The following is a 27,343-nucleotide window of genomic DNA, read 5'->3' as shown; positions in this document are numbered from 1 at the left end:
GTGTGACTGAAACGGACCAGTGTGAGTCCAGTCATGGAATTTCCACTGGCTTCAGGAAAACATTAGTGTTGTGTTTGAGGCATTGCTGTCGGACACTCCATGCAGCAGCCCCTTTCAGGAAAAAAAGCATTTAAAAAGCGTTTAAATTGAGAGAGTGCCGCAGAACACACATCCCAATGGCCAGGGAACCGCTTGTAGGACCGTGAAGGGCTCAAAAGGTTTGGTTTATATAACCTAGCACAACAAATGAGTGGGAATTGGATACGTAACTACACGGAAAGGGGAAGTAAACAAAAACCCACAAATATCTATTGATTTAAATGGAAATCAGAAGCTGGTTTTCTGCCACCCGAGAAGAGGCCCCATCCGGAACCATCGCCATAAACCCCTGAGGAGGAGGCCGGGGCCGGGACTGCCCGGGCGGGAAACAAAGGCAGGAATGCCTTGAATTCCCACAAACCCTGCAGAGCCGGAGCGTTTGCTTTCACTCATCGCGGCTAACAGCGGAGAGAGTGAGACCTCTCCTCAGACGAGCCCTCAGGGCACGCATAGCTGAGGGCACGCATAGCTGAGCTCCTCAGCCCCGCCCCAGCTCCCTGCGCTCGCCGCCCTCCGCTCCATCTCCTTCCCGCTGCTCCTTCCCCCTCCTCCCTCTCCGTCTCTCCACCCCGACGTGTCGGCGGGCACGTCCCCGCGGCCGCAGCCCGCCCGCCTCACGTCAGCCGCCCGGGCCGTATTTAAGGCCGCGGCCGCCGCCTCCCCCGCCCGCCGTCACAGCCGCGCTCGGAGGAGGACGCTCGGTAGGTGCGATCGCCGCGGCGGGCGGGATGGCTGCGGGGGCCGGGGCTGCAGGAACAGGGGGATGCGAGAGGGGGGATTGCAGGCGGTGCTGGTCCCGCAGGCCGTGCTGGTCCCGCAGGCGGTGGTGGTCCCGCAGACCTCCGGGGGCACGCGGTGGAGCAGGCGGGACAGATGGACAAAGTCCGCTCCTGCTGCGCTGAGTCCCCCCGGCCGTGGTGGAATCTGCGCAGCGCTGGGCTCGAGTCCAGCCGCGGTGATTTCCACTCACAACCCCCCATCGTCCCCTCTCTCCTGCCCTTGAGCCTCCATGGATTAACTTCCTTCCCGTAATCGCTGCGTGCGGCCCCGGGGAGTGATCCTGCAGAGAGACTTGAGGATGGGCTTAAGGCTGCATTTCAAATATAGATCGGTGGACCACCTACCACTCCCCCAACTTGTTTCTTTGAGGGGTATAGCACTCTTAAAGGGAAAAAAAAAATTAAGTGTAACAGACGTGCTTGAGTGGGTGGCTGTGATCAGCCTCGAAATGACTGTAGTGCAAAGGGAGGACTTGGCACGTGGAGAGTGCTCTGCATGGCCACGCTTCAGGAGCCTCCTGCGCGGCAAGACTGACGTAGCTGGGCTGATTTTCCCTACATATGGGCCCTGCTGGCTTCCTGGCCCTCCCCTCAGCCCCAATATTTGCAGTCCTTACCTGCTGCTCTGCTTGGCTTCTCGTGCTCTGAACGAGTCCCTGCCTGTTCAGAGTCCTGCGGTGTCTGTACTTGCATCCGTCTGTGCTGCTGCTCCTGCCCTGGGCTCCGCAGGCTGCTCCCAGTGCAGCTCCCAGAGCAGCACCATTTCCTGGGAAAGCGTGGTGGTGGTGGCTTCCACGCGGACATGGGGATGAAGGCATAATCCTTTGTCATCGTAGTGCCATTTCGGCACCCCCTTGGCTCTCAGAGCCCAACTAACCAGGATGCTCTGCAGCTGAAATGTGCGGGTGGGAGAGGCGGTAACACCAGACTCCAGCCATCTTAATTCAAAACTCTGCAGTTTCACTTCAGAACAAATTCATGAAGTTGGCGTGGAGGCTCATGCTGTGCTAAAAAAGGGTTCGCCTAAGTGTTGCACAGCTTGAGCTCTGGAAAGGCTTCAGGGCACAGAATACCAGTTTTTCAGGGTGAGAGAACAGAGACTGCCAGACTGTGCTGTGCTTAGAAGTACTAAAATGGCTTCCTGTACCCAAGTGTAATATGGATGGTCATTTAGAACGTTCTGCTGCTGCTGCTGGAGTGCCACCAGCTATGTAATATAATCAATGGCTTTCAGGCTGTATTTGAAGCAAAGCTAGGGTGAGCTTGAACAGAGGATTGTCATCAGCAATTCAGTTTTGCAATAATTTTTTGGCATAGAGACAGATTGCCAGATGTTTTATTAATGTGTTTTGTATCCGTTTTCTTATCATCCTGGAAGAAAGTCTATCTTGCTGGATACAATTATTCTGGTGTCAGTAAAAGCTCCAAAGCTTGGAGAAATGATCTGTTTTCTTTCCTTTCAGCACTGCACCATGTCTCTCAAGGATCAGCTCATCCACACTGTCCACAAACAGGAGAGCCATGCCGAAAATAAGATCAGCGTGGTTGGCGTGGGTGCAGTGGGAATGGCCTGTGCCATCAGCATCCTCATGAAGGTAAGTGTCAGGCTTGGGAGGAAGCAGCAGAAGAAACTGAGACCTAAAAGAGGGGCAAAAAAAATTAAGTCACCCTTATTAGATGAACTTTTGGTTATACAATCCTTTTTTGGGCCTGAAATGAAGCAACAGTCTTCAAGCTATTGACAGAGAACAAATAGCTGCAGTTCTTGTAAATGAACTTTGTCTCAAGATCAGGCAGAATGTCCTTTATGTATCTTTTTAAGAACTGTATTTACCTTTGTGGGACTTGCAGACTCGCTTCTAAGTAGGAATTCTCTTAACACTTCACTTCTTCACAAAAAGATTGTGAACTGAGGATTTATTTTGTCTTGAGCAATCAAATGGAATAATTCTTTGCAGTATGGTCTGGAAAAAATTAGTCCTTGACACTCTGAATGACTTGTCTTCTGCCTTCAGTTATACTGAAAATGCTGTGGTTAACATCAGGCTTGCTTTTCTTGACTGTCAAATAGGTTGCATATGAATCACTATTAAATTATTCTTTGTTACTGTCCTGCTTAATTGTACTACTATTTCATGCAGAATGTGGTTATGAAAAGTATAAAGAGAGCTCAATGAAGTGGATATCCCAGGGGACTAATTTAAGGACTTTGGGAAGACTTGAAGTGTTAGAGATGAGCAAAATTATTTAAGTAGCCTTTGAAATAATTGCAACTTCATGTTTGAAAACCGGGGTCTTTGCTGAAAGAGGCAGCAAACTCACCATTACTCTTGGTCTCTTGTAGGACTTGGCTGATGAACTCGCCCTTGTTGATGTTGTGGAGGACAAGCTCAGAGGAGAGATGCTGGATCTCCAGCATGGCAGCCTCTTCCTTAAAACTCCAAAGATTGTCTCTGGCAAAGGCAAGTAGCTGTCTATCATGTGCTCATGATTTCCAAATAGAGGTAGCCACTTCAGGTCTCACACTGGATAGCCAAGTCTAGCACTTAGCCTGTCACCCTAATTGTTGGAGGGGAGAGCTCATGGATATAGTTCTCAGCTGACATTTTTAAATATGCCTTCTCCTGGCCAGTCCAGCTAGGAATTTTCTCCTAGGGTTCACTACTCAGTACAGAAAGATGGATTTCTTAAGTACTTGTGCATCTTAGAGAACTTTTATTTCACAACCAATTAACCCCTGAACTCATTACTGCTTAATTCTGATAACTTTTAGTGGCAGCCTTGAGTAGGGCAAAGGCTTAACCAGCTCATACCTTAATTGCAGCTCCTACAGGTAGTAGGTTATGAGGGCAGTGCCTTTTTCCTCTTCTACACAGCACTTACTCTGAATGCTATCCCAGCAGCTATCCCTAGTCCCTTTGTGCCTGAGAAGCAGGGAATATCACTGCCTGCAGCTGGGTGTTACGATATCAACATGCCTCAGTGTTGTCACAATGCTGTGGCAAGAGCCACTGTCTTAAAATGAAATTCCATTTTCTAAAGAGGCAAAGTCTAGGGTAATAATTACCAGGAAATTGCTACACCCTCCAACTTGAGAATTTGAGATCCCAGTACGGAAAGGAAGCGAGAACTCCTGTTCTGAACCGTGTGTAGTAGAGATTATGTTTGACACAGCCTTTTGTCTGCAGATTACAGTGTGACTGCACACTCCAAGCTGGTCATTGTCACTGCTGGTGCCCGGCAGCAGGAAGGAGAGAGCCGCCTTAACTTGGTCCAGCGCAACGTGAATATCTTCAAATTCATCATTCCCAACGTCGTTAAATACAGCCCTGACTGCAAGCTGCTTATTGTCTCAAACCCAGGTTTGTCTTGTGTTGCCATAAGAGGATTTGGCTTAGAGAATAGTCTTTCTTCAGTAAGGTGGCATTAGTGCACAGGCTTTTAGAAAATACTTGTGCTGGGGAAGAGAAGGCTCCAGGGAGACCCTGGAGAACCTTCCAGTACCTAAAGGGGCCTAAAAGAGAGGTGGACTTTTTACAAGGGCATGTAGTGATAGGCCATGGGGCAACTGCTTTAACTGAAAGAGGTAGATGAAGCTTAGCTCTAAGGAAGAAATTATTATGAAGGTGGTGAGACACTGCAGCAGGTGGCCCAGGGAAGTTCTGGATGCCACATTCCTGGAAAGGGTCATGGCCACGTTGGATGGAGCTTTGAGCAACCTGGTCTAGTGGAAGGTGTCCCTGCCCATGGCAGCGGGTTGGAATGAAATGATCCTTAAGGTTCCTTTCAACCCAAACCATTCTATGGTATCTGTATAGCAATAAATGTAATCTTCCCTTTCCAGGCTCTGCAATTTGGTCTTCTGAGAAATAAACTAGGGTTTTCAGACTGAGTGATCTTGAGCACACTAGGGTCACTGATTATTGCATGCATAGCATAAAGGCAAAGCTGACTGTTCAAAATAGTCATTGTGTTCTATACAACAGTCACTATGTTAGCCCACTGCAGTGTCTGGCCATGGGCACTGCTTTGTGCTCTGTTCCATGCAGCTAGCACGATAAATGTAAGGTACCATCTTCATTATCAGTCTGCTCATGAGTGGCATTTGTTATGCCCGTTCTCTTCTCAGTGGATATTTTGACCTATGTGGCCTGGAAGATCAGTGGCTTCCCCAAAAACCGTGTCATTGGGAGCGGCTGCAATCTGGACTCTGCCCGTTTCCGGCACCTCATGGGAGAAAGGCTGGGCATCCACCCGCTGAGCTGCCACGGATGGATCGTGGGAGAGCACGGAGACTCCAGTGGTAAGGGAGAGATCAGGCTGGCTGCTACACAGCTTTGTCTGCCAGGAACACCCTGAAAAGTTACAGCAAAACATTGCTGCAAAACCTTTGCACTGCAGCACCTTGAAAATGCAAGTTCTGATTTAAGTCATTTGCTGCACAGAGTAACCCTAGATGATCTATATTTGACCTGAATGACTGTGCTTGGAAAAGGTCATTACTGTAACCTGAGCTGGCTAAACATTTCTAGGCTAGATTGTTCACGTAACTCCCAAAAAAACCCAAACTGAAGCAGCAGGAGGATAAAGTTCTCTGCAAGGCCCTTGCAAAGATCTGCACCAGACCTACTGGCAGCCACTCAGCTGCCATTCCTGGCATCTCTCAATCACTGTATATAGGAATTGCAGAGGCAAGTCTGGAGGACAGGAGAAAGCACTTTTTCCTTATTTAACCTGTACTTTTCCAGCCAGCACCAGAGCAGTGCTGTCTGCTTCCTGACACCCACCAGAATGCACCTGGAATAAATTCTTACTTGGGAAAACTTTGCAAAATGACTGTCATTTTAGTTCATGTTGCCCAGGTATTTCATGTTAACAAAGGTGTATTCAAATCTTTTGACACTGTGTATAAATGTTGATGTGCTCCTAGGTTCTTGGGCTTCAATTTAGGCTGGCCTTATAGGTCATACTATAGTTAAGATCATAAGTAAATTGTAAGTGATGTGTTGCAGATTAATCCAGTTAGATCTCATGTTAACTATTAATTGGAGAAGGACTGAGTATTGTGAGATAATTAATCTATGTGCAACTCTCAGTGCCTGTCTGGAGCGGAGTGAACGTTGCTGGCGTCTCTCTGAAGGCTCTTCATCCAGACTTGGGAAGTGACGCAGACAAGGAACACTGGAAGGATGTCCATAAGCAGGTCGTGGACAGGTAAATACTGGCTTGGCTTTTTTATAAATTTCAACACAAGAACAAATCATGAGGAGCTGAAAAATCTCTGTTCTGCAGTACCCAGATCTAGAGTACCTCAGTAGCCCCAAATGTTAGGATGCAAACATAATGGAACACGAAGTAATATTTTAACAAGTAATGTAGTTAAGTTTTTATGATTAGTAAACTTTATATTAGGGAAGAGCTTAAACGTCTAGGCTTCCAGTATAATTGTGGGGACTAGTGTAAAATGCAAATAGAATTATTCAGTGCTGAGTTCATTTTGGTCCTGCCAGAAAATCAGTCAAGCTTCTGATGCCTCCAAATTGATCCAGAGACCTCCAAAAGCCTTTCTGATAAACTTGAAGCAGTTCAGTTGATGGCACTTGTTCTTTAATGAGTGTCTGTGTCTCTGCAGTGCCTATGAGGTGATCAAACTGAAGGGGTACACGTCCTGGGCTATTGGCCTTTCTGTGGGAGACCTGGCTGAAAGTATTATGAAGAATTTGAGAAGAGTGCACCCCATCTCTACCATTGTTAAGGTGAGCAGCCCCTTCTCCCTAATTTTTGTCCTACTGAGAATTAAGTATGTCTGGAATTCTGAAAAAACAGCAATTGCTTTCCAGTTTAATTTCAATTAAATTTGGTTTCCTGAGAGGATAGTCTATGAAATATACAGCCTAATTCCAGCCTAACAATCCTTCTGTACCTTTCAGGGCTTGCATGGAATAAAAGAAGACGTCTTCCTAAGTGTTCCTTGTGTACTGGGCAGTAATGGCATCACTGATGTAGTAAAGATGATCCTAAAACCTGAGGAAGAGGACAAATTAAGGAAGAGTGCAGACACACTGTGGGCAATCCAGAAGGAACTACAGTTTTAAACCTGCCCAAGCAGTTTTCGGGTCTTAGCAGTTTAACGGGTTTAGTGGTTTGTCTTACGTTGCACTTTCCAAGTAAGTCAAATCTTGCAATGTATTATCTCAACTAGAACACACAAAAAGCTCAAATCTGAACAATGGAGTTTCCTGAAGATAGCATTAGGAAACTAATCTAGGGTTTTCCCTGTTCACAGACACCCCTGTTCTTAGCCAGAGCTAGATTACCTAGTCAGTCTTATTCAGTGAAGTGGTATGACAAATCCAGCATTCAAAGCAGCACTGCCTAAAAAAACCTTTGCCTTTTCCTCATCTTGTTTCATGTTGGTTCAAGGAATAAGGAGTAATTGCTACACAATGTGAAACCAAAGACATTTCTTGAAGTTAAAGGATTGTCAAGCCAATTGACCAACCTTCTCTGCCAGCTGAATCGCTTAAATATTTCACTGTTGATAGGTCCAAGTGTATTTTCCTAACACTGCTTTGGAATTTTTGTGGGTATTTTTTTCTTAGAGAACCTTATTTTTGTGTACTATATCAGTCTAGTTGTAAGTTCTGTCTCCAGAGCATGTTTAAAAAATGTTAAGGTTTCTATGTGCAACAAGACAGTGACTGTCCAACTGTAGTACCAACTACAACACCAAATAAACCACAAACTGTTATTTCTGTCTCCTTGTTTTTCTTAATAGGCCTTTGTCTCCACATGCAGTGGAGACTACTACTTCCTACTTCTACCCACCTAAATCAATTCTATTCTTCAAGTCACACTAACTCAAACATCACCTGTGTAATCATGTTATGTGTGTGGAAGTCTCACCCAGGTTTTTAAAATGAACTCCAACCTCTTCAGAGCCAGCAGGACCATGAAAAGCCTTAAGGCAAAGGCTCAGTCTTAAGCTACGCTGGTTATGGTGCTGAGACCAAGAACCTTTTGAGTTTTCAGTTTTCACTGGTCACAATAAATGTGATTTTCAAATGTGATTTTCTCCAGCGTGGCATAACATCTTCCAAATCTCACAAGTAAAAGCATGGTTAAGCTGACACTGCATATTTGAAAAGAAGGCACATCATACACAGCTCTGTAGAGGAAGAAAATATGCAACGAGTTTTATTCAGCGTTAAGTCCACCAGCACAAAGATTACAGGAGATAGAAAGTGCATTAATAAAAGCTAGTTTTTACCAAAAAGAAAATATATTATTGATTCAAAATATCTTACACTTGGATGATGTAATAACTTACTCTGGGCACCTACTGATTAAGAGAAAGATCAAGAGAATGGCTGCTTCACAAGGAAACCTAACTTCCCAACTAGTCTGGGAATTCAGTAGAGATCACTGAGTCCAGCAGTCTTCCTTGCTTTCTGCATCAATGCCCTCAGCTGGAACTGCTTGCGAGACAGGAGACGTACATGCTGCAGAAACAAAAACAGCAGCTGGCTATTGTAAAGTTCTGATAAAAACTGAAAATTACCATACAAATGTACTCTGTGACCCAAATGGGATGTCAGTTTTTCGGAAACACTAAATTCATTATTCAACTAAATGGCATTTTCTTGCCTTAAAATGACTGGCAGGTGGTTACCAAATGCAATCACTACAGTCTATTTGTTTCTATTTTTAATGATTAACTAATTTATTGATTTATAATATTAATAATTAATTATTAACTCCACACGTATTTTTATCAAAGTAATAATACAAACTCCATAAGGTGCAATCAGACTAATGCACTTCCCATGGGGCAGAGAATGGTTCTTCTAACAGCAGATAAACAGAACAAGGTCTACACAAGAAGAAAACAACATGACTTTGTATCTATAATATTTTCAGAACTGGTCTTTAAATTCTGAAATCACTTTCTAAAACTTATGCTTGAATGTATAAATATTCCTGTTCCTACAGGATCCTCTTCTGTGAGGAGATCATGAACATGAGTAAGCCAAACCAAAGAGTCCAAAGTAAACACAGTTAAAATGCACATTTTAAAAATATCCCAAGAAACCTACCTTTAAAAAGACATCTAAATCTATCACTCCACGTCTCAGTGCTTCCCCAAGGTAGAAGATGGTGTCTTCAATTGCATTTTCCTCTGCATATAAGTTCAGGATCTGCTTGTAAAGCGGTGCTGTAGGAATTATAACTTCATCTATGTCATTATTTTCTGACTGACTTTCCATTTTCTCTAAGGCAGAACTGAGCTCCTCATCCTTCTTTTTGAGAAGTTCAATGTTCTTGTCAACTTCAGCCTAAAAACAATTAAGATGTTTGTTTATCTTCTTGTAACACAATTGTCTAGATGAAAGATTTTTAGACATACCAGTTCATTCTGTACTTCTCTGCTTATCTTTACTATGATTTTTACAGAACAAAAAAATCACCAATCTGTAGATTTCAGATTCTTTTAAAGAAGTCACATCTGCTTTAGATAATCCATTACCCATCTATAACTGTAGAGAAAGCATGCCAACACTCCAAGTATTTCTGAGTTGCCACATTAGGAAAAATAACCATTTACACTAGCTAAAGATAGCAAAAGGAAAGCCAAAGTAATTATTTTCTTTAGAATGCAGTATTCCCCAGTTCTCTAGTCCAATTAGTAACTTCTAATAATTTTTTAAACCACATCTGAACACTGAGCTGGTTTCAGAAACTGTTCATCAATCCCAAAATCTTACTCCTGAACAGCAGTGCAAGGAGCAGATGGACTAAGCAGAAGATGCCTTAATGAAAAACTGCAGGAATTTCTGAGCATACTCTGAGTAGGAGAGACTACTGGGAAAGAAGTTACACAAGGCGGCTGTACCAAAATCAGTGTTTTCTACACTAAGACACCAAAGTGTTCTCCAGTACTGCTGTTGCACATTATTATCAAGAAACCGAGATGCAAATATGAAATAATCTCACACCACTAACATCTTTCACAGGAAGAATGGGGAAAAATAACACTGTTTCTCTACTACTGAGCAATGACATTTGTAAGACACTGCAGGACACTGCACCTCATGGTCACTGCTATTTCTGACTTGCTTCAGTCTGAGCACAAGCCCCCAGCTGCAAAAGAGAGAAAGCACAATGCGCTGGAAGATTTGTTATTTCTATCACGCTTAATAATTAATTAATTACAAGCTTCTGTTCACTACTAGGAATACTCAGGTGGGGAGCAGTGGCTCCTCTCAGCTTACCACTTCCTGATCCAGGCGAGTCACCATCTCTTCCAGTTTCTGGTGCCCCTTCTTCAGGTCCTCCTCTGTGCGTTTCAAGGCGTTGAGCTCGGCCTGTGCGCGATCCATCTCCTCCTTCATCCGCCACCTCAGCTTGTCACTGACGGCCGAGATGAGGGAAGCGCGGATGGTGTCCTCGCTGATGGTGCCATCTCTGCTGGGTCCTGCACAGGACGTTTCACAAGCTTAACATTAATGCTGGGCTGCACTACAAAGCCAGCTGGAATAGCAAGTGGCCAAGCTGCTCTATGTACTTCAGCAGTGTGAGACATTAAAATAAGCTGCTCTCCATAATAATTTCCAGAAGCAGCGAAGAGACCACTGTGAGATGACATACACTAGGATGGACACAAGTGAATTTAAGAGCATGCATCCATTCATCCACTTCACCATTCCCATATCCACAATCCTTTTTTATTTTAAAAATGAGGTGGCCATTTCCTCTGAAGTCCATAAGTGTTACTAGTACAAAACCTTTTAATGAAGAACAAGAGTTACGGGCAGGATGTATTCAACCACAATTAATATAACAGCTGGCTTGAGACAAGGCATTTACCTACTACAGGTATTAGTTTGGGGTTTGTTGGTTTAGTTTTTTTGGGTTTTTTTGAATTGCCTAGCCTGGTAAGAAAATTTTGAACTAGGAAAGACAAAGGGAGAGTTATAGACACCACCCATGCAGCTCAAGTGGGGTTACTCCCAGGAAGGGCATGCAGCCCAGGTTCTCATGGGGAACCACCCTGACACCTGCTGGAGGGACAACACAGCCAGGAACACACAATCCAGGAGACTCCTGGAAAGCACTGACAATAACTTTCTGATACAGATGCAGCCAATGAGGAAGGACGTGCTGCTGGACCTTGCAGAACTAACAAGGAACGTCTGGTTGGAGATGTGAAGGTTGAGGCAGCCTTGGCACAGTGCCTGTGAGATCATGGAGCTCTGCATCCCACAAGTAGGAAGCAGGGCAATGAATAAGATTGCAACCCTGGGCTTCATAAGAGCTAACTTTGGCCTCTTCACAGACCTTCTTGGAAGAATTCCATGGGAATTCACCATAGAGGGAAGAGGGGTCCAAGAGACCAGGTGAATATTCAAGGATCACTTCCTCCAGGCTCAAGAACAGTACATCTCTATGGGCAAGTGAGCAGAAGGGGCAGGAGACCTGAATAAGCTTTTGAAAATCAGCCTTTCAAGGATAATTTCAAGAGTCTGTCACTAACACACTTTTAAATAGAAAGGCAAGTACTTTGTGTCTGTCACAAGAAGTGCAATATGTCTCCAGACCAGGAAACTCGGAGTGCTCTAGCAAATCTGAAGTGGCTACTGGTGATATTTATCTCAAACCACTTCAATTATTCTGTGGGAATAACTGGAGGGTCACAGTTTCCCCAGGCTTGTGCCTCACACCTTCTAGATCAGTGAAATTTCAACAACATTGGATTGTAACAACACAGCAAGAATTACAGCAGCTTTTGTGCCTAAACTTCACAACACCTATGAATGAAAAGCAGAGAGGTTTGAAGCTCTATAACTGCAAAGAAAATAAGCAAGAAGAATTTTTACCAGAGTATCTTTTTATCCAGAGACACAGCTATCAAAACCCTGAAGCTGTTACAGCATTATGTACATCACATTTTCCAGTGCCCTAGATTTCAAAAAACAACAAAATGAAAAAGTACTTATCACTGCTCACATGATTATTGTATAATTGAATACTTAAAAAAATTTTTTTTTACTTCTGCTATCAAAATAAGACTGCATAAAATTGTATCTCTTCCCTATGTTTTTTACTCTGTTCCAGTCCACAAAACCTACACCAAGCCACATGGGTGGAAAAAATAAAGCTATGCAAATGAATTAAGAGTAACTATAAGAAAAAAACACATCATGCTTACTAATCCACCAAAGCCTTCTAAAATACAGAAAATATAAATTTTGATCATTACTAATGTGAGCACTTTGCATACATATAAGTTGCACCAGAATATATGTATTTTAAAAAAACCAAGCAAATTACAAAAAAAAAAAAAAAAAAAAGAAAAGAAAATGAGAGATTGAATTATTAAACAACTGGTGCAAATACAGCCTTAAGAAAATATGCATGTCCCAATGTTTTATCTGATTTACAGTTCTGGCTTAAAAAAATCACCCCATTGCCAGTCAACAAGATAATTTGCAAAATCTGATTAACTTTTACAGCCAGCAACAGAAGTTGTCAAATAGCACCATATAAGACACAAACCCAGGAATCCACCACTGGTGCTTCTTATGAAAAGGACAGAAGAACAAGAGCACTTTCTACACTGAGAAGTAAATCTCAAACCAAGTCGGTCAAACTATCTAGGATAGAATTTATTCTCTGTATAGGACTTCCTGATTAAGGCAGACAATTGCTCCCAATCAAAAAGGTCTGATTTCCCTTCAAAAAACAGCATTAGCATGACTTTAGTTACAGTTTACTTTACATAATGAATTATACTCTAACACAAAGTCAGAATCAGCCAGAACCAGTAAAACTTACATTTACTTTCTTTCCCCCTGACATCCCTCACTCTGGGAGTTTCTATGCAAGGCTCACTTTAACAGTAAAGTAGGACAGAGGAAAAAAATATAAAACCACAATACACCTAACAAAATACAAATTCACACAGAAATGCCACCAAATAGGGAAGAGGTCTTTGAACATAAAAAGCATAATTTTAATACAGCTCAATCAATGTATCTTCTTACAGAGCATGTACCCATAGCATCTTCTGTTACTTCCATAATTAGCCCAGCTTGGAGAAGATTTCATGGCACATGGTCATTAAATCAACAGAACTCTGAAACCTTTAACCTTTACTAGGCAGAGTCTGGTTTCAGAAGTGACCTTACAGAATCATCAAACCAGTAACTGCATCAGAAAAGTAATTAATGGCAGATAACTGAACAGAAAGAAAAAGCCTAAAGGACTATTTGAAAAACCAGTGATTGTGAAAAACTTGAGCTACTTTACATGAACATTTTCATTCAACTCAAACTAGGTTTGAACTATGTCCACTATAGGAAACACTACCACCCACACAAAACTCTGATGTTCTAACAACTGATGTGCTCCTAAATAAACTATCACAATAAACCACAGCCAAACAAACAAACTGTACAGAAAAGAAACATTTTCAGTTCAAGATAAAAACAATACTGGACTGTAAAAAACACCCAACAAAACAAACACAACAAACCTCATATCTGAAGTGTAGTGGATGATCAAAGAGATGTATTTGCATTTCATCTGGCACAAGAGATAAGCCATGTAAACCAGGTGTAGGGCTTTTACCTAGCTGCAGCAAACCAGTGTGTGTAATGTTAAATTGTCACTATGAAACCTGCCATTACAACATTACAGCATGGTATCACAGATGATCTAACTCAGGACTGGAAGAGTCTTCCATCGTTGCCAGATACTGCACCTCTATTCATCTTCAGTGGGGTTGAAAAGGAGGGAAAAAAACCTAAATAGAATATATTTCTATTTTAACACTGCTACATAAAAGCAAAACTGGATTTGTTTGAGAAAGACACTCCAGAAAGACAAGTTTGCCTAGAAAGGTTATCAGCTCCCTACACAAGAGCCAGTGGAGACCATTACTTCTCCAGGACACAATCCTCCACAACACCAAGCACTGTTTGAGGTACTTGAGTGGGACAGCAGCTTCCTTGCACTGTGCATGGCAGACTCACATCACCTCAGGGTGGAGGGGACCACTGAAGCAGCCAGGAACTTTCAGAAAATACTTTCTTAATTGAAAAGGCTGAAAGAACTTGAACACAAAGGACAGGATCAGGCACAAGAAAAAGACAACATACAACTTACTGCTGCTTTCAAATTCTGTAGTAACAGAACTCCTCAGATATTTTAGTAAGAGTAAAGTAGAAGCATCTCTCTTCCCTTGCCTTGTCCCCATGTATGTGAAGAAAAATCACAAAATACACACAGTTCTGGAAAGAAAAGACATTCTATGACTCTAACCCAGGCCATTCCATAAATAACTGAGTTCACACATCAGATGAAGAACCTACAGATGCATTTCTAAATTAGGGGGCTCAAGAGTCTACAACGGATTGCTAATGAACAAGGTCACAACAGAATCTACATCCTCACCATATAACCGTGCCAAAAGGAATATCAGCCAGCTGGAAAGGTACTGCACCAGCTTCCCACTTAACTAGGTGACATCTATCACTGGTTCCCAGTCTTCTACACATACACTGAAAGCGAGGGGCAGGGTGGAAAGCAAGGGCCACAGAGCAGCAGACTGGGAAAAGACACAGGTCAACACCCTAAATGCTGATGCTGCAGGGAACAAAGGAGGAAGTGACAAGTAGAGATCAACAAGAAGCAACAGGGAAGAGGCTGGAGAAGAAACTCACTAAAAATGAAGCTCATTCCAAAGTGCTACTTTAGAAAGGTACTATTTTGGGAGGAAAGAAAGTATAAATAGAGTCCATTAGATGTTTAAATGATGACAAAGGTATTTTTCTAAATCATGAACAGAGCAATGCAGACAATCAAAAGTCACCTACAATTAAAAGGCAAGGAAAACCCCATGTAGTTACATGCAGTGCTCTTCAAAATATTCACAAAACACACACAATGCATTGCATAAACCCAGGAATTCATTGAATTCCTGAATAAAGCTGAATAAAATGTACTTTTCTTCCTTTGAGTAAATTTTAATTAAAGATCAATGCTCTGGAAGTTCAGAGTAAGAACAACATGTTCTTTTTTTCCATTTTATTTCTTTACATATCAGTTACAGAGAGAAGCTTTACTTCAGAGAAGCCCTTTCCAAGGTACTCACCAACAGTGGTGACAGGAGGCTGAGAAGGGTAGTACTGCACACCAGTGGTTGCTGGAAAGGGAACACCACCTGGGTAAGGATAGTTTGGGAAGCTGCTTTGACAAAGAAAAATATGCTAATGTTATGCAACTATTAGTAAAATACCATCCACCTAGAGTATCTTTATTGCCACCATGTTAAACATTCATTTACATAATAAAAATGTTAAAATTGCAGGCATTTTTCCTGTTCACATTAACATCTTTCACAACTGGCATTTCTGGTATTAAGGTACCATGTTATCTGAAACCCTATCTAGTTATTGCCTGGTCAACATTTGGATAACAAATTCTCCTGAACCTCTTCGTTTTGCTATAGGAAATCACACAGGTATCAAAAAAAATATCCTAGCTACAAACTCCCAAACAACAGTTTCAAATTAATAATTTTTAGTATGAGAACAGTTAAAAAGATGACTGATTAACTGCTTTATGTAAACCTAAAAATGCAAAGTGCAAAATATGATTGCAAGGTGAAACCTACTCCCCCAGAAATTCTCAGTCCTGCTCTGATGGATAAAGAAAGCAAAAGTGTTCATTTGCTCACTGAAGCAATTATGAGATGACATGTGACAGTCTACAACACCTTTCTAAAATACATTTGCTGTCAACTAAAACAAGGACACAAATTAGTCAGTACTAGACTGAGAAACACCTGCATGCAGCAGAGTATTAACTATAGTAATACTTAAACAAAGTGGCCACAAACCCCCTGCAAAATATAAAATAAGCATGTTCTGTCTCTCTTCAGCTAACTGCAAATTTAATAGTTCTTAAAACTTTCATATTAATTAATAAATTATACATTTTAAAAACAGTTCTTCTATTACTTTTGTACAAACATTAAGAGTACTTTAAACAAATATATTTAGGAGGAAATAACACACTGTAAGAACTTTTAGAAATCCTAACTTTTCTCCTTTTAAAACATAACACTCCCCTGCCACTCCCAATCCTCAGAGGTTTTTACATTTTAAATATCCTTTTAAAATAAAAATGCTCCATATTACACCAAAATTGCATATGCTCCTAACACAAAATCAGGACATAAGGATATTAATAAAAAAACTCAATGAGTTATGATGTAAAAAACAGAAATACACACTAGGAGGCAGTAGTCAATATCTCACTATTTACTAAAAAAGATCTGCAAGTCTTCTGGAAATGCTTTATTCCTAACTATTATATAGAAAAAATCCTGGTTAATATTAATAAAAAGCTTTTGAAGTAACTTTGTGTTCTTCAAATTCCCTTAGATTATGTTAAATCCACATTTACACTGGAGTCAAGGCTTGTATTAATCCAGCAAAGTTTTTTTCAATTTTTGAGATGCTAATAAAATCTTGACTTTTAGGGGTACATTTCTTTCCATAGAATGTAAAATATAAATATATAAAAATACATGAGTGAAGAAAGATAACAGCTGGGAGTTAGGTGATTTTAAAATCTATTTATCACACCCATATATGTTTTATTTGAAGCAACTAAGCAAGCTACACCTTCCTCCAATTTTGACTACTGACAAGAATTCAGCCCTCACTTTTAACAAACCCAGCTAGCATGAATACTTATACAACAAATACACCACAAGAAAATACAATTATTATTAGACACTATTCAGTGAAATTCTCTACCAGGAAAATGATAATAGTTTAAAGAGGCTCTTACCTTGGGTTTGGAGTGCTTGATGCTGGATAGGGAGATATTCCACCTGGAATTCCTGGCACATAGGAAGCTAAATAAAAGAAGAATTTTGTGTATGTTTACATTTCAGAAATTAAGACCCTCAATATAAAGAATTTTTTCCTCATATATAAAAATAACCATATTGCTATATTGATTTTTTTTTCTTAATCATTACTTTAAACTAATTACTACATGGGTAAAAATAGGTATTGATTTTAAAATGCACAACAAATAGGTGTACTAAGAAAAAAGAAGAAAAAAAAAAAAGCATCTGCAGCTGGGGTACTCAGGAAAAAAAACCCAAAACATGGTATTAAAGATGACCCACCTAAAGAGTGTCTCCATTTTTTATGTAAAAATGTAAAAAAACCCTTTCTAGCCAATGATGTCTACTCACTAAATAACAAGTGTATAATTTAAATACCTTCAGAGTAGTTGATTAGCTGTTTAATGATCCAACCATGTCCTTATTCAGTAATTTCTGCTGTTTAGAAGTTTTATTTAATTTTTTAAATAATTAAAAAATTTAAAATTATTTAAAAATAATAATGTCTAAATAGTCTTAGCAAGTTTAAGATTTTTCTTGAAAAGCTGACAAAATTATGTTTTGGACATACTTTTCCCACATTTCTAGCAATTTTAGGAATACTTCATCAAACAACTTTTTTTTTTTTTAGAGCTATTAAGAGTGGATCTATTTCCACTCTTCAATGCTTTCAAATGATGTAAAATTTTTGTCAAAGGACTTTATTTCTTCTTAAACAATGTACAGATGTATCAATGTAAACAATAATGTGAAGAAACCCAAACCCTAAATGGCTGTAAAATAAGGAAAGTCTGATTACACTAGTAGAACTAAGTAGCTATTAATAATTTCTAAACCCTGAAACATTTTAAAACCCTAGAATTACTTCAGCTATGAACTAATTCATACCACTTCAGCTCAATTTAATTGAAAATAGTAATTCAAAGCACTTCAGCTTGGAGTGACTACAAGAGCAATCAAATGTGGTTCATTGCAGGTTTGTCCTTAAGGCACAAGTCACAGCCCCTGCTAAAACCAGACTTATACTGACCCCCACTGTTCCTGGAAAATCAGGACAATCCAGTCCTCTGGTGCTCTCACAAGCAGGGTAGCCACAGACAAGCTAAAAACACCTGCCTCTAGTCAATTATTCCTAATGGTCCCATTTATGTTTGCTACCCATTTTCTCACAGGTTCAGAACCTAACACCTTGCTAAAAATGGGTTCTGCTGGAAATGGCAATGAATAGCACTTCAGCTTTTCAAATGTAACACTGTGAACAAGTAAAAGCCATATTTCAATACCAAATGGACACAGCCTTAAAAATCTGGCAAAAATAAATAACCCCAAATACAGCTACTGTACCATTCAATTCATGTTATGAATTTACTGTTATAACCTTATTAAATAAACAATCTCCAGCTGAACTGCTCCCTCTTCCCTACTGCCCCAGTCTTTGACTTTAGGTCTATGCTACTGCTTTTTGGCCTTTTCCCACCTAATAGAGTCTCCTCCTGGAAGAATTTCTAGGATTTTCTGTTTCCCACTACTTCTTTTTTTCCACCTGCCTATCGCCATCTTAAAATAAGATGCCTGCAGAGGTGTAAATAAATAAATGATTTAAAACGTCTTGAGGATTTTTGCAAGAAAATAAGAATGGGTACCAAGTCAGAACATCAACAGAGAATAAAGAATAAAACAATCACAAGGCATGGGTTTTTTTTTTAATATTCAGCCAGCAATTTGAAAAAAAGAAGAAAACCAACCACACAAGCAGGAGTGTGGGCATATGAAACAAGCTGTAGGCATGCTTGTGCTTATGAAATCAATGGCTGCAGGACACTTAAAAGATGGGCTTGTATTATTAGAATGAAAAAAATGGAGATACAAAGCTATTTGAATAACCACTTTGTAAGTCTGTCTTGGAATGTTGACAGGACACTGGTTGTTCTGAGGGTGTTTGAGTATGTTCTGTGTTTTGCGGTGTGTTATAACACAAATTTGATTTTTCCCCTCTAAAATCCAAAGGCTCTCATGAATTCTTAGACTCACAGAACCTTTTTAGTTGGAAAAGACCTCTAAGATCATTGAGTCCAACAAGGTAAAGTGAAGTAAATTCACAGCCCAGGTGAATTCATTAGTCAGAAATACAAAAAGTAAAATGCATTATTTGTGGGCAAACTGTGCAGGGCAAGAATCCCTTTGAAATGCTGACATGATTGTTTGAGAAATCAGCAGTGAGGAGCACTTACTGGTTGGTGGGCCTGTTGCCTGGTAAGGAGGGTAGCTGGAGGAAGCAGTAGGCCGAGAAAACACTGGAGGTTCCTCTCCAAACACAACAATCATGACCTGGATCAGCTCCAACAAGTCTGACTGGGGCTGGGAGGGAAAGTAAATCACAAGTTGTTCATTTTGCTAACAGAGAGTTAGACTGTAGAAACAATAGGATGCCATTCCATCAGCTCTCAAAAGCATTCCTTTTATTTGTGGGTTTAAATGTTCTTAAAATGTGTACCTCTCATGTATATATGTATGTGCACAATTAACTTCCTTTCTGGATTCTATTACACATACCAAACCCAGTCAGCCTGTACTCAAAACCATACAGCAAAACATACCCAGAATGAACCAGGTAATACATAGCTCCATATCAACTGCAGGACAATAAATGACTGGGTATAAATGTCCAATTATGAACTATAATAATATTAAAAAAAATTAAATCCACCCCCCACCATGAAAAATATACACATCCCCAAGTTTTTTTAGACAGTTCAATTTCACACATCACAGCTTTTGCTCTGATTCAGAATGTCTCAACAAAAAAAATATCCCAACCCACTACGGAGTGGCACAAACCTCCTTTGAATACAGTTAAACCAGGCCTCTCTGTTTACAACTACTTAATATAGGCATGATTTCATTTTGCCTAAATAAGAACAAGCATCATGAGTGCAGCACCAGATTAAATACCCCAATTCAGAGTTTACTTAGCTCTATAATCCACTTACTTATTTTACCAACCTCTCAAACTGGAAGAATTCTGTATCAGCTGTAACTGAGATGATCCTCTTGCTTTGTGCAACACCTGACCTGAGCAGTCTTTTTCCACCATTACTATGCTAGCACTGAACTACCACCCAGCCTTAGAACATGCATTCCTGGTAATAAATTTTTACAGAACCATGCATCTTGTATCATTTTTCTAATCTTGTCAACACAGTTTAGTTTCTTTACAAGTCCATGTTTTGGCCAAAACTGCTATGAGGCCTGCACTGCTCAATGCCTCTATTCACTGATAAAGCAAATATATCCATATATAGGAGGCTCCAGGAATATCTGCATAAAGAAGCCCAAGACCTTGTAAAAGTCCATTTTAGTCACAGAGATGTTTTAATTATATTTTTAATTTCCTTTTTGTAAATATTCTTATCTCACAAATCTTCACATCACTCTCTTGCCAGGGGAGAGGACACCTTGCACTGCACTGTTTAATTAGACAGGCTGTAACTGAAGATGCAATTAATTACATTAAATAACCAGAACACAGAATGCAACACCCTGAACTTTAAGGCATTCCAAAAAACAAAACAGTTCATTTAATTTTCAAAATGATTTAAGATCTCTAAGAAAGACTATGGTTTTTATTAAAAATGATACAACTTTCTTGAGGAATGCAGAATGAGCAGTTTGAGAACTTCAAGTTCCCTGTACTTACATATTTCCACTCATGCAGGTAGGGAAGGTATATCTTTCCATTTGCATCAACATGCTTCCCAGTTTTTATTGTCATAGAGCTAGTGGGTTTAACAAAACAAATTGGGGGGTTGAAGGGGTAGGTGTCCAGCAGCCACAAGCAAATTGGGATATTATATGTGTTACCTAGAAAAGATATTTTGAAAGATTTTAGAAGTTATTTCAATTCTTCAACTGCCCTCCTGTATTAAGATTCATAAAAAACTTCTAAACCCAGTAAACTCAACTGTACAAAGTTAGAAGTTGGACCCAAAATCTATTAATAACATTCAATAAATAGGTAACACTAATGCCACAAACTCCACATCTTTCAGAACAATTTAACTTGATTTACAATCATCACTCACCACTAACACACAATCTTATTTGTTCTATAATGCAACATTTTAAGTCTCAAATGATCATTAGCTGCAGCAATAAATGGTTTGCAACCCTCATTCAACTGACAAGCCAGAAAAAACATGCTATGCTGAAAGAAAAAAGATGTTACAAAGTTGTAAATGACTGAAGAAGCAATGCTCAGCATTCAAATGTTATCCTGCAGCAAAAAGGAGAGCAATTTCTTTAAAATATCTTACTTTGGACAAGTAAAGGATTTCAAAAGAAGAGTGATCACTGAAGCAGTGAAGCTGGACCAGGACAAATCCAAATTTTTCATGCAATTTGGGAAAATAATGGGGATGATAATAATAATAATACATGCATACCTCTGTAAGGCACAGGAATGGTTCCACTGAGGCTCATCAACTCTCTGGATGAACCATCATTAAAAACTGAAAGAGAACAAACACTATTTTTAAAACAGATATATTGGTTACATTAATCTCAGTTCAGGTTATTCCTCACCTATTTATTAGCACAAGTTTTCACAAGTTACACACATATAAACTCAGCCTGAAAGGTTCAACTCTTGCACACTTATGGATTAGCACATGACTGTCCACAGTGAGGTAACTCCTTACGAATAACACCAATTCTGAGAAATGAATGACTAATCATTGTCAAACTACCTTCTCTACAAATAAAAGTGTTTCCTCATTCAGTGACCAAGTGAAATGATGGAACCTTGCAAACTGCAAGTAATGCAAATTGCTGCAAAGATAACCTGAACTCAACCTTGATTTAAAAAAACAACTCTCATCTGAGGTTTAAAAAAGAATTCCTTATGCTTTCTTCAAAACAGCTCAGCAAGAATACTGAAAATTCCTAGGCCACAGGCATTTATTACAAAATCAGTAAAGGTAATTTAACCAAACAGTAACACTGAAGGGGAAGAAAAAGTGCTTGACTCTGACAAATATTAATCACAAACTGCACAAGAACTCTGACCTAAATTTACTGAGTTGTTGTATTTAGTTTCCTCATACATCTAATCCAATACATTATTCTTGGCTGAATGAATCAGCTTCTGTTGAGGAAGCTTTTATCTTCTTAATTCCTACTGAAAGTTTCTAGCCATTTGAATTTCATAATTCAAATGTAGATTACTGTGCACAGTTATTGTGGTGCTGATGTTCTGCAAAGGCAGGTAGAACATGCTGGGATGTCAATGGGGGTATGCATTTAATTATTAACATGAACTAGAAAACTGTCTTATCAGCAAAATAATTGTTGGATTATACTCTTCTCTGACTTAGAGATGGGGCAACTGAGAGGCATTTAAAAAAAATTTATTCCATTTTTAGTCTCATGTGAAAGGTGAGACAATACAGATGTTATAATTTACCCCATCACAATTAGAAGCTAACTATTTTCTAATTACAATACATTATAACCATTTTTTAGCCTATCAGCTTTTGCCACACCATGCTGTAAATGTCTTAAAGCCAATCCTCTAAAATTCCCCTCCTGGGTCCTACTGCAATGAATCTCTCTCAGTTCTATTTCTCTAAAGTATCTAATCTTATTTGCAAGGCCATCCTTTGAAACTTGTTTCTAGTTCCACGGCATTTCTAAGTCAGCAGTTCTTATCTCAAAGTCTGCATACAGATGCATACTATGTGAACCTTCTGTCAGGCTTTGAGAATTCTCTGCAAATCCACTGCCCACATTTCCCCTTCCCTCTTGAATGGAAAAAACTTTTTTGATGGCTTTGTTCATTGTTTGTCGTGTACAGTGAGGTACACAAGAATTCTCTACAAATCCCTTTCCCACATGTAATCACTTTCTTGCAGCTGATGTCACTGCCGCAAATAATATCAATTATCTGTAAGTGATTCTGTGCTTAGCCTCTTCCAGGCAGCTTAAAGAGCTTTAGGGCACACAAATGGCTACAGCTCAAGGATATCTGGAATTGTGATCACCATCTTATGCAAACTTGTGCAGCTATTCCAGCCACAGTCCTTTCACTCCTGCTTTGTTTCTCCAGTCACTGCATGAATTTTCATTTCTGTGACAGCTGCTGGCTTGCAGCTACTCAAGTTAAATTTAATTCATCGTCCATGTCCCTTCTTAACATTTCTCAATCCAGATACACAACTTAAAAAGCAGAAGTTAAATTTTTTTGATGATGTATTAGTAATATAAATTAGAATCATAAAAGAATCCCACATGTAACAGTTAAAAAAGGTGACCATAAGCCTTCTCTAACAAGGCTGACCTCAGCATCTACACTGACTCACTGTATGCTGTGAAACCCTAGATATCATCTTCCTTTAACACAGTTAAACTTAAATTAACCTAGATACTTTAAAACAGCTAACAAACAGTGATTATTTTTGATAATTTACATTACAAAACTCTAATGCCAATTTTATGTATACTTAACTCTGTTTTCTTCATACTCTTAAGGACTACCACAATGATTTTAAATGAAGCATTTCTTCATTGATTTACAGTTCTTCCTACTCAGAATTTTAAAAATGTCTTTATATGGCAGCAAAGCTGAATTTGTAAGATAGCAGCAATCTCAGGACACCAATGATGACATCAGTGAGTGATTAACTAAAAGTTAAGCTGTGAAAAACGTGACACTTTTTGGCACATTAGATAGTTATTTTCTAAAGTAACCTTACTATATTACTGAGTCTGTGCTTCTAAAGGAGTGTTGATGTCACTGTTGAAACAAAAAAGAGAAACTCAAATTATGTTTTCTGGTGTTAATCTTCTTTTTCCCCCCACAAAAACTACCAAAGACATCTAACACATCAACAATTCTCCAACAAAAATTTTCTCATGCAGAGACTAACCATATGAATCCATGACAGGTTTGAGGTCCTTGTACTGAGTAATAACACTGGTTGTCTCCTGTATGGTTAGGTCTCTATACTTATACTGAAAAACAAAAGAGAAAGAAATTACTTCAGAAGCTTAATTTTTTGTATAATTTAATTCCATTTTTTATTTTACCCAACAGACAGCATTTATGAGAGTTTACATCTATACATGGACATTCTTTCCCACTCTCAGTTTGGAATAATGATTTATTTGTCCATATTACTAAAAGGACCACTGCCTATATAATTAATTGAACTTTAACAAGATGTTAAGTCTTAACAAGGGTGTAAGCATCAATTGATTTGGCAAAGAGCTATTGCATTTTCTTTCCTGTTCTACCACAACCAAGTGTATCTCAGAAATATGCGTGAACCTTCAAAAAAAAAAAAGTAATCTCCAAATGAATATGGTGATGATTTGAACATTCCTGATAAACAGCTCTCTAAGATATGAACCACACAGATCTATTTCATAGCACTTTTCCAAGCAACACCATATCTATGCTAATCATTGACTGGCATTTAAATGTATTGTCAGCTAGAAAGCAGACATATCAAGGCATAATATTACCAGCAATAATACTGGTTTTACTCCTTTTATCAGGAGCAGGCAGTAACAGCACAGATGCCCTGTCAACCACAGAGACACCACTACAGAATTCACCAGTCTCAGAGCCATAACCCACAGAGAGCAAAGAGGCTCCTGGGAAACAGAGAGTTGGTTCACCACACACTGCAGCCCTCTAGCCTTGTTGTCATTTCTCCTGATAATTACTATTAAAAAGAAAAGCCAGCAATATGGTCCCTTGACATTTTTTTTCATTCTAATACAATTTTAAAAAATTGCAATCAGTTGTCTTAAGGAACACAGCCAGCAACCTTTCACTGAACCATAGTAGGAAGACAAAGGGCCCATCACAATGAAATGTCAGACATCCAAAGCACGTAAATGTTAACAACATCTAAACAAATTAATTCAGACATTATCCAAGAGCAAACTGTGATGCCACAGCTAAAGGTCACCTTGGCCCTGACAAACACTCTTGAGTTGTGAAGCTCCTGTCACCTTCAGAGACTGACAAGGATGCTCCTCCTGGGCATGACAACTTGGATTTACTGAGCAGAGATGAAGCCACCATGCCACTTCCCACAATGTCACCTCAGCCTAGAGGAAGCACCAGCACCTCGAGTGATGCTGTGACTGCTCTTCCTCAAATGACCAAGGACAAAACAGCCACATGGTCTGTCTGCAAAGGGCTGGTCTGTGGCACAGAAAGCGACCCCTCCAGCAGGAATTCCTGTGTACACAGGGAAGCACCAGCAGAGGTCAATCAGCCCCTGGATGGTGTTTTGGTGGGAGGGCTGCAGCAGAGCATCTCCTTTGTAAAACTGGTGCAGGATTGGGAGTGTGCAGGAAGGCTTGAAAGAGAGACAACTTTGTTAATATTTGAACACATTCCTCCCTCACTCCCCAGCACCTGGCAGAAGCAGGAACGGGCACTGCCTGGACATGGAGGAATTTCCATGTACACCAGCCAGAGACTGGCAGCACACACCCATGCCACTGCAGGTGTCACTACAGGACAAATGACAGCTGGTCACCAGCTACTTTTAAGAGGCAGAGCCTTCTCATAGGAACAAACCTTATGGTCCAGGATGGAGCCTCAACAAGATTGGCATAATCACTATCAAAAAAGAGAGCAGGATTCCACTAACAGACGCTCCAAAAAAGCACAAGGATCATAGAATGGTTTGGGGTGGAAACAACCTCAAAGATCATCTTGTCCCAAGCCCAAGGAAGAAAACCTTCCACTAAGCCAGGCTGCTCAGAGCCCCATCCAGCTCTGGATGGACACTGCCAGGGATGGGGCACCCACAGCTTCTCTGGGCAACCTGTGCCAGGGCCTCACCATCCCTACAGCAAAGAGGTAAGCAGAGTCAGGCTTTACTTCCACTTCTGGCACAAGAATCTCAGCTTAGTTGAGTCAAGAACTGATAAAACAATGCCTGCCTGCTCAGCAGGGTCACTGTGAATCTGGTACATGATGGGGCTGATGAACCACAAATTTGGTTATCAGGCATGCTTTCAAAGAGGCACAACACCTGAACATTAAGCAAGCATTTTCATACCCCTATTAAAACACAGAAAGATAATATTCTTACAAACTGTTTTTACACTGAGAAATGATTACTTAGTAGAGAGACAGCTGTATGATTCCAGCTACTGCCACAAGCAAAATTAAATGTTAATTTCAGCTGTTAATTTCTGTACTTAGATTGATTTCCAATAAATGTCAAAATCTATTTGGAAAATATAAGATCCTAGTGATTTCTACAAAGGTAACTAAAACTGATTAATTTGAATTCTTAATTTCTAGACTCCTTTTTCCTCCTCCATTCTCAGACTGCAAATGCATTCCTCTCATTTTACATACCAGGAAACAGATCACAGAAAGATTAAGTTTTTCAAGACCTGACAGCAGGTAAATACCTGAAGTTAAATTAACATTAGGTTTCCCCAAACTAGGCTCAAGCTTTTGTTATCTCGTACACTGAACTATTCAATATGTGAAATATTACTAAACTTCCCTCTCTAGAACAGAAAGTGTAACTATTTTTGAAAAATAAACATAATGAAATAGCATCTTCATTTTTCATCACCTACAGAAAGCCAGACAGGAGTATAAACTGAACAAATGTGGGGGAACAAGGACAATGGACTACCTTAAATTGTATTTCTTCTATGGCATTGCAGTAATTAACTTAGCAAAGACAGGTGTATACAAATACACACATGATGTCATTTGCTGACACTGACTAGGTATTCAACACTCATTTTCAAGCTGATTAAAAAAATCTGCTTATGACTCCATGCAGGTGAATGTGCCTTTGGTTTTGATCAGATTCTCAGCTATTGCACTTCAGTTCAAAACGTCACACGTATGATTAAACGCTGCCAAAAAAAAAAAAATCCAAAATGCCCCCAACAAACCCGTAACTCTCCGTGAGTGCCAGCCCTAGGGGTTTCCATTCCAAGCTGCCGGACAAAGCCCAGCTTTCGGTGAGGAGTGGCACGCGTGGCTCTGCATGATTCACTCGTTAATGATTCGCCTTCCGTGAGATGTTCCCGTTTCCTTACGCAGGGGCGATAACCAAGCCCACGCACCCCGGCCAGCGATGCCGAGCTCGCCTTCCCCCGCTGTAACCGGGGGCACAAGCGCCGCTGCCTGGCACAGTCCCAGCCCAGCCCCGCAGCCGGGCACGACCATTTCAGGCTCGCCGAGCCGCTCCTCCCTCCCCGACACAACCCCCCGGCGCTGGGCCCCGCTGCCGGGGCCTCGCCCGTACCTTGGTGAGCATCTTCTTGAGCTGGCTCTCGGACACCGCCATGGCGGGCGCCCCTCGCTGCCGCTGCCGCCGCTCCCGGCCCGGCCCTACATCAACACAGGAAGCGGCCGCGCGCCCGCTTCCGGCGGCGGCGCCGCTGCCGCGCGTCACGGGGCGGGCAGCGAGCGGCGCCGGGCCCGGGAGCTCGGCTGGTGCCACCACCCAGCAATGGCACACCCGCGGGACGTCGGACTGAGGCACAG

At 40.6% G+C, this 27,343-nt stretch overlaps 3 protein-coding genes across 8 annotated transcripts in view; 1 reads left to right on the top strand and 2 right to left on the bottom strand.

The window, feature by feature from the left end:
- LOC135303474 (uncharacterized) overlaps positions 1-2,346 on the bottom strand; it is a 41,235-nt gene extending 38,889 nt beyond the window's left edge. For all 5 annotated transcript variants that reach the window (XM_064425344.1, XM_064425347.1, XM_064425342.1 and 2 more), the window contains exon 1: positions 1,496-2,346. In XM_064425344.1, the coding sequence (XP_064281414.1) occupies positions 1,496-1,709 (214 nt within the window). In that variant the 5' untranslated portion in view covers positions 1,710-2,346. The remainder of the gene's footprint in view (positions 1-1,495) is intronic.
- A 1-nt stretch (position 2,347) lies between these two features.
- LOC135303470 (L-lactate dehydrogenase A chain) lies at positions 2,348-7,629 on the top strand. The gene is made up of 7 exons (XM_064425335.1): positions 2,348-2,473; positions 3,223-3,340; positions 4,067-4,240; positions 5,008-5,181; positions 5,975-6,092; positions 6,511-6,634; positions 6,809-7,629. Exons 1-7 carry the CDS (start codon positions 2,351-2,353, stop codon positions 6,971-6,973), a joined length of 996 nt encoding a protein of 331 aa, XP_064281405.1. The 5' UTR covers positions 2,348-2,350; the 3' UTR covers positions 6,974-7,629.
- A 420-nt stretch (positions 7,630-8,049) lies between these two features.
- TSG101 (tumor susceptibility 101) lies at positions 8,050-27,258 on the bottom strand. Of its 2 annotated transcripts, none has more exons than XM_064425333.1 (10): positions 27,102-27,258; positions 23,727-23,811; positions 21,246-21,311; positions 20,501-20,664; positions 19,035-19,161; positions 16,740-16,806; positions 15,034-15,128; positions 10,151-10,353; positions 8,975-9,214; positions 8,050-8,380 (listed from the first exon to the last, which is right to left on the bottom strand). In XM_064425333.1, exons 1-10 carry the CDS (start codon positions 27,141-27,143, stop codon positions 8,291-8,293), a joined length of 1,179 nt encoding a protein of 392 aa, XP_064281403.1. In that variant the 5' UTR covers positions 27,144-27,258; the 3' UTR covers positions 8,050-8,290. The 2 variants fall into 2 exon arrangements, with proteins under 2 accessions (XP_064281403.1, XP_064281404.1); XM_064425334.1 differs by having other exon boundaries at positions 15,034-15,125.
- Positions 27,259-27,343: the final 85 nt, after the last annotated feature.

Source organism: Passer domesticus, chromosome 6 (assembly GCF_036417665.1).
Source record: "Passer domesticus isolate bPasDom1 chromosome 6, bPasDom1.hap1, whole genome shotgun sequence".
NCBI lineage: Eukaryota > Metazoa > Chordata > Aves > Passeriformes > Passeridae > Passer > Passer domesticus.
Note: the sequence above shows the minus strand (reverse complement) of the source record. Positions and strands in the feature narration are given on the sequence as shown.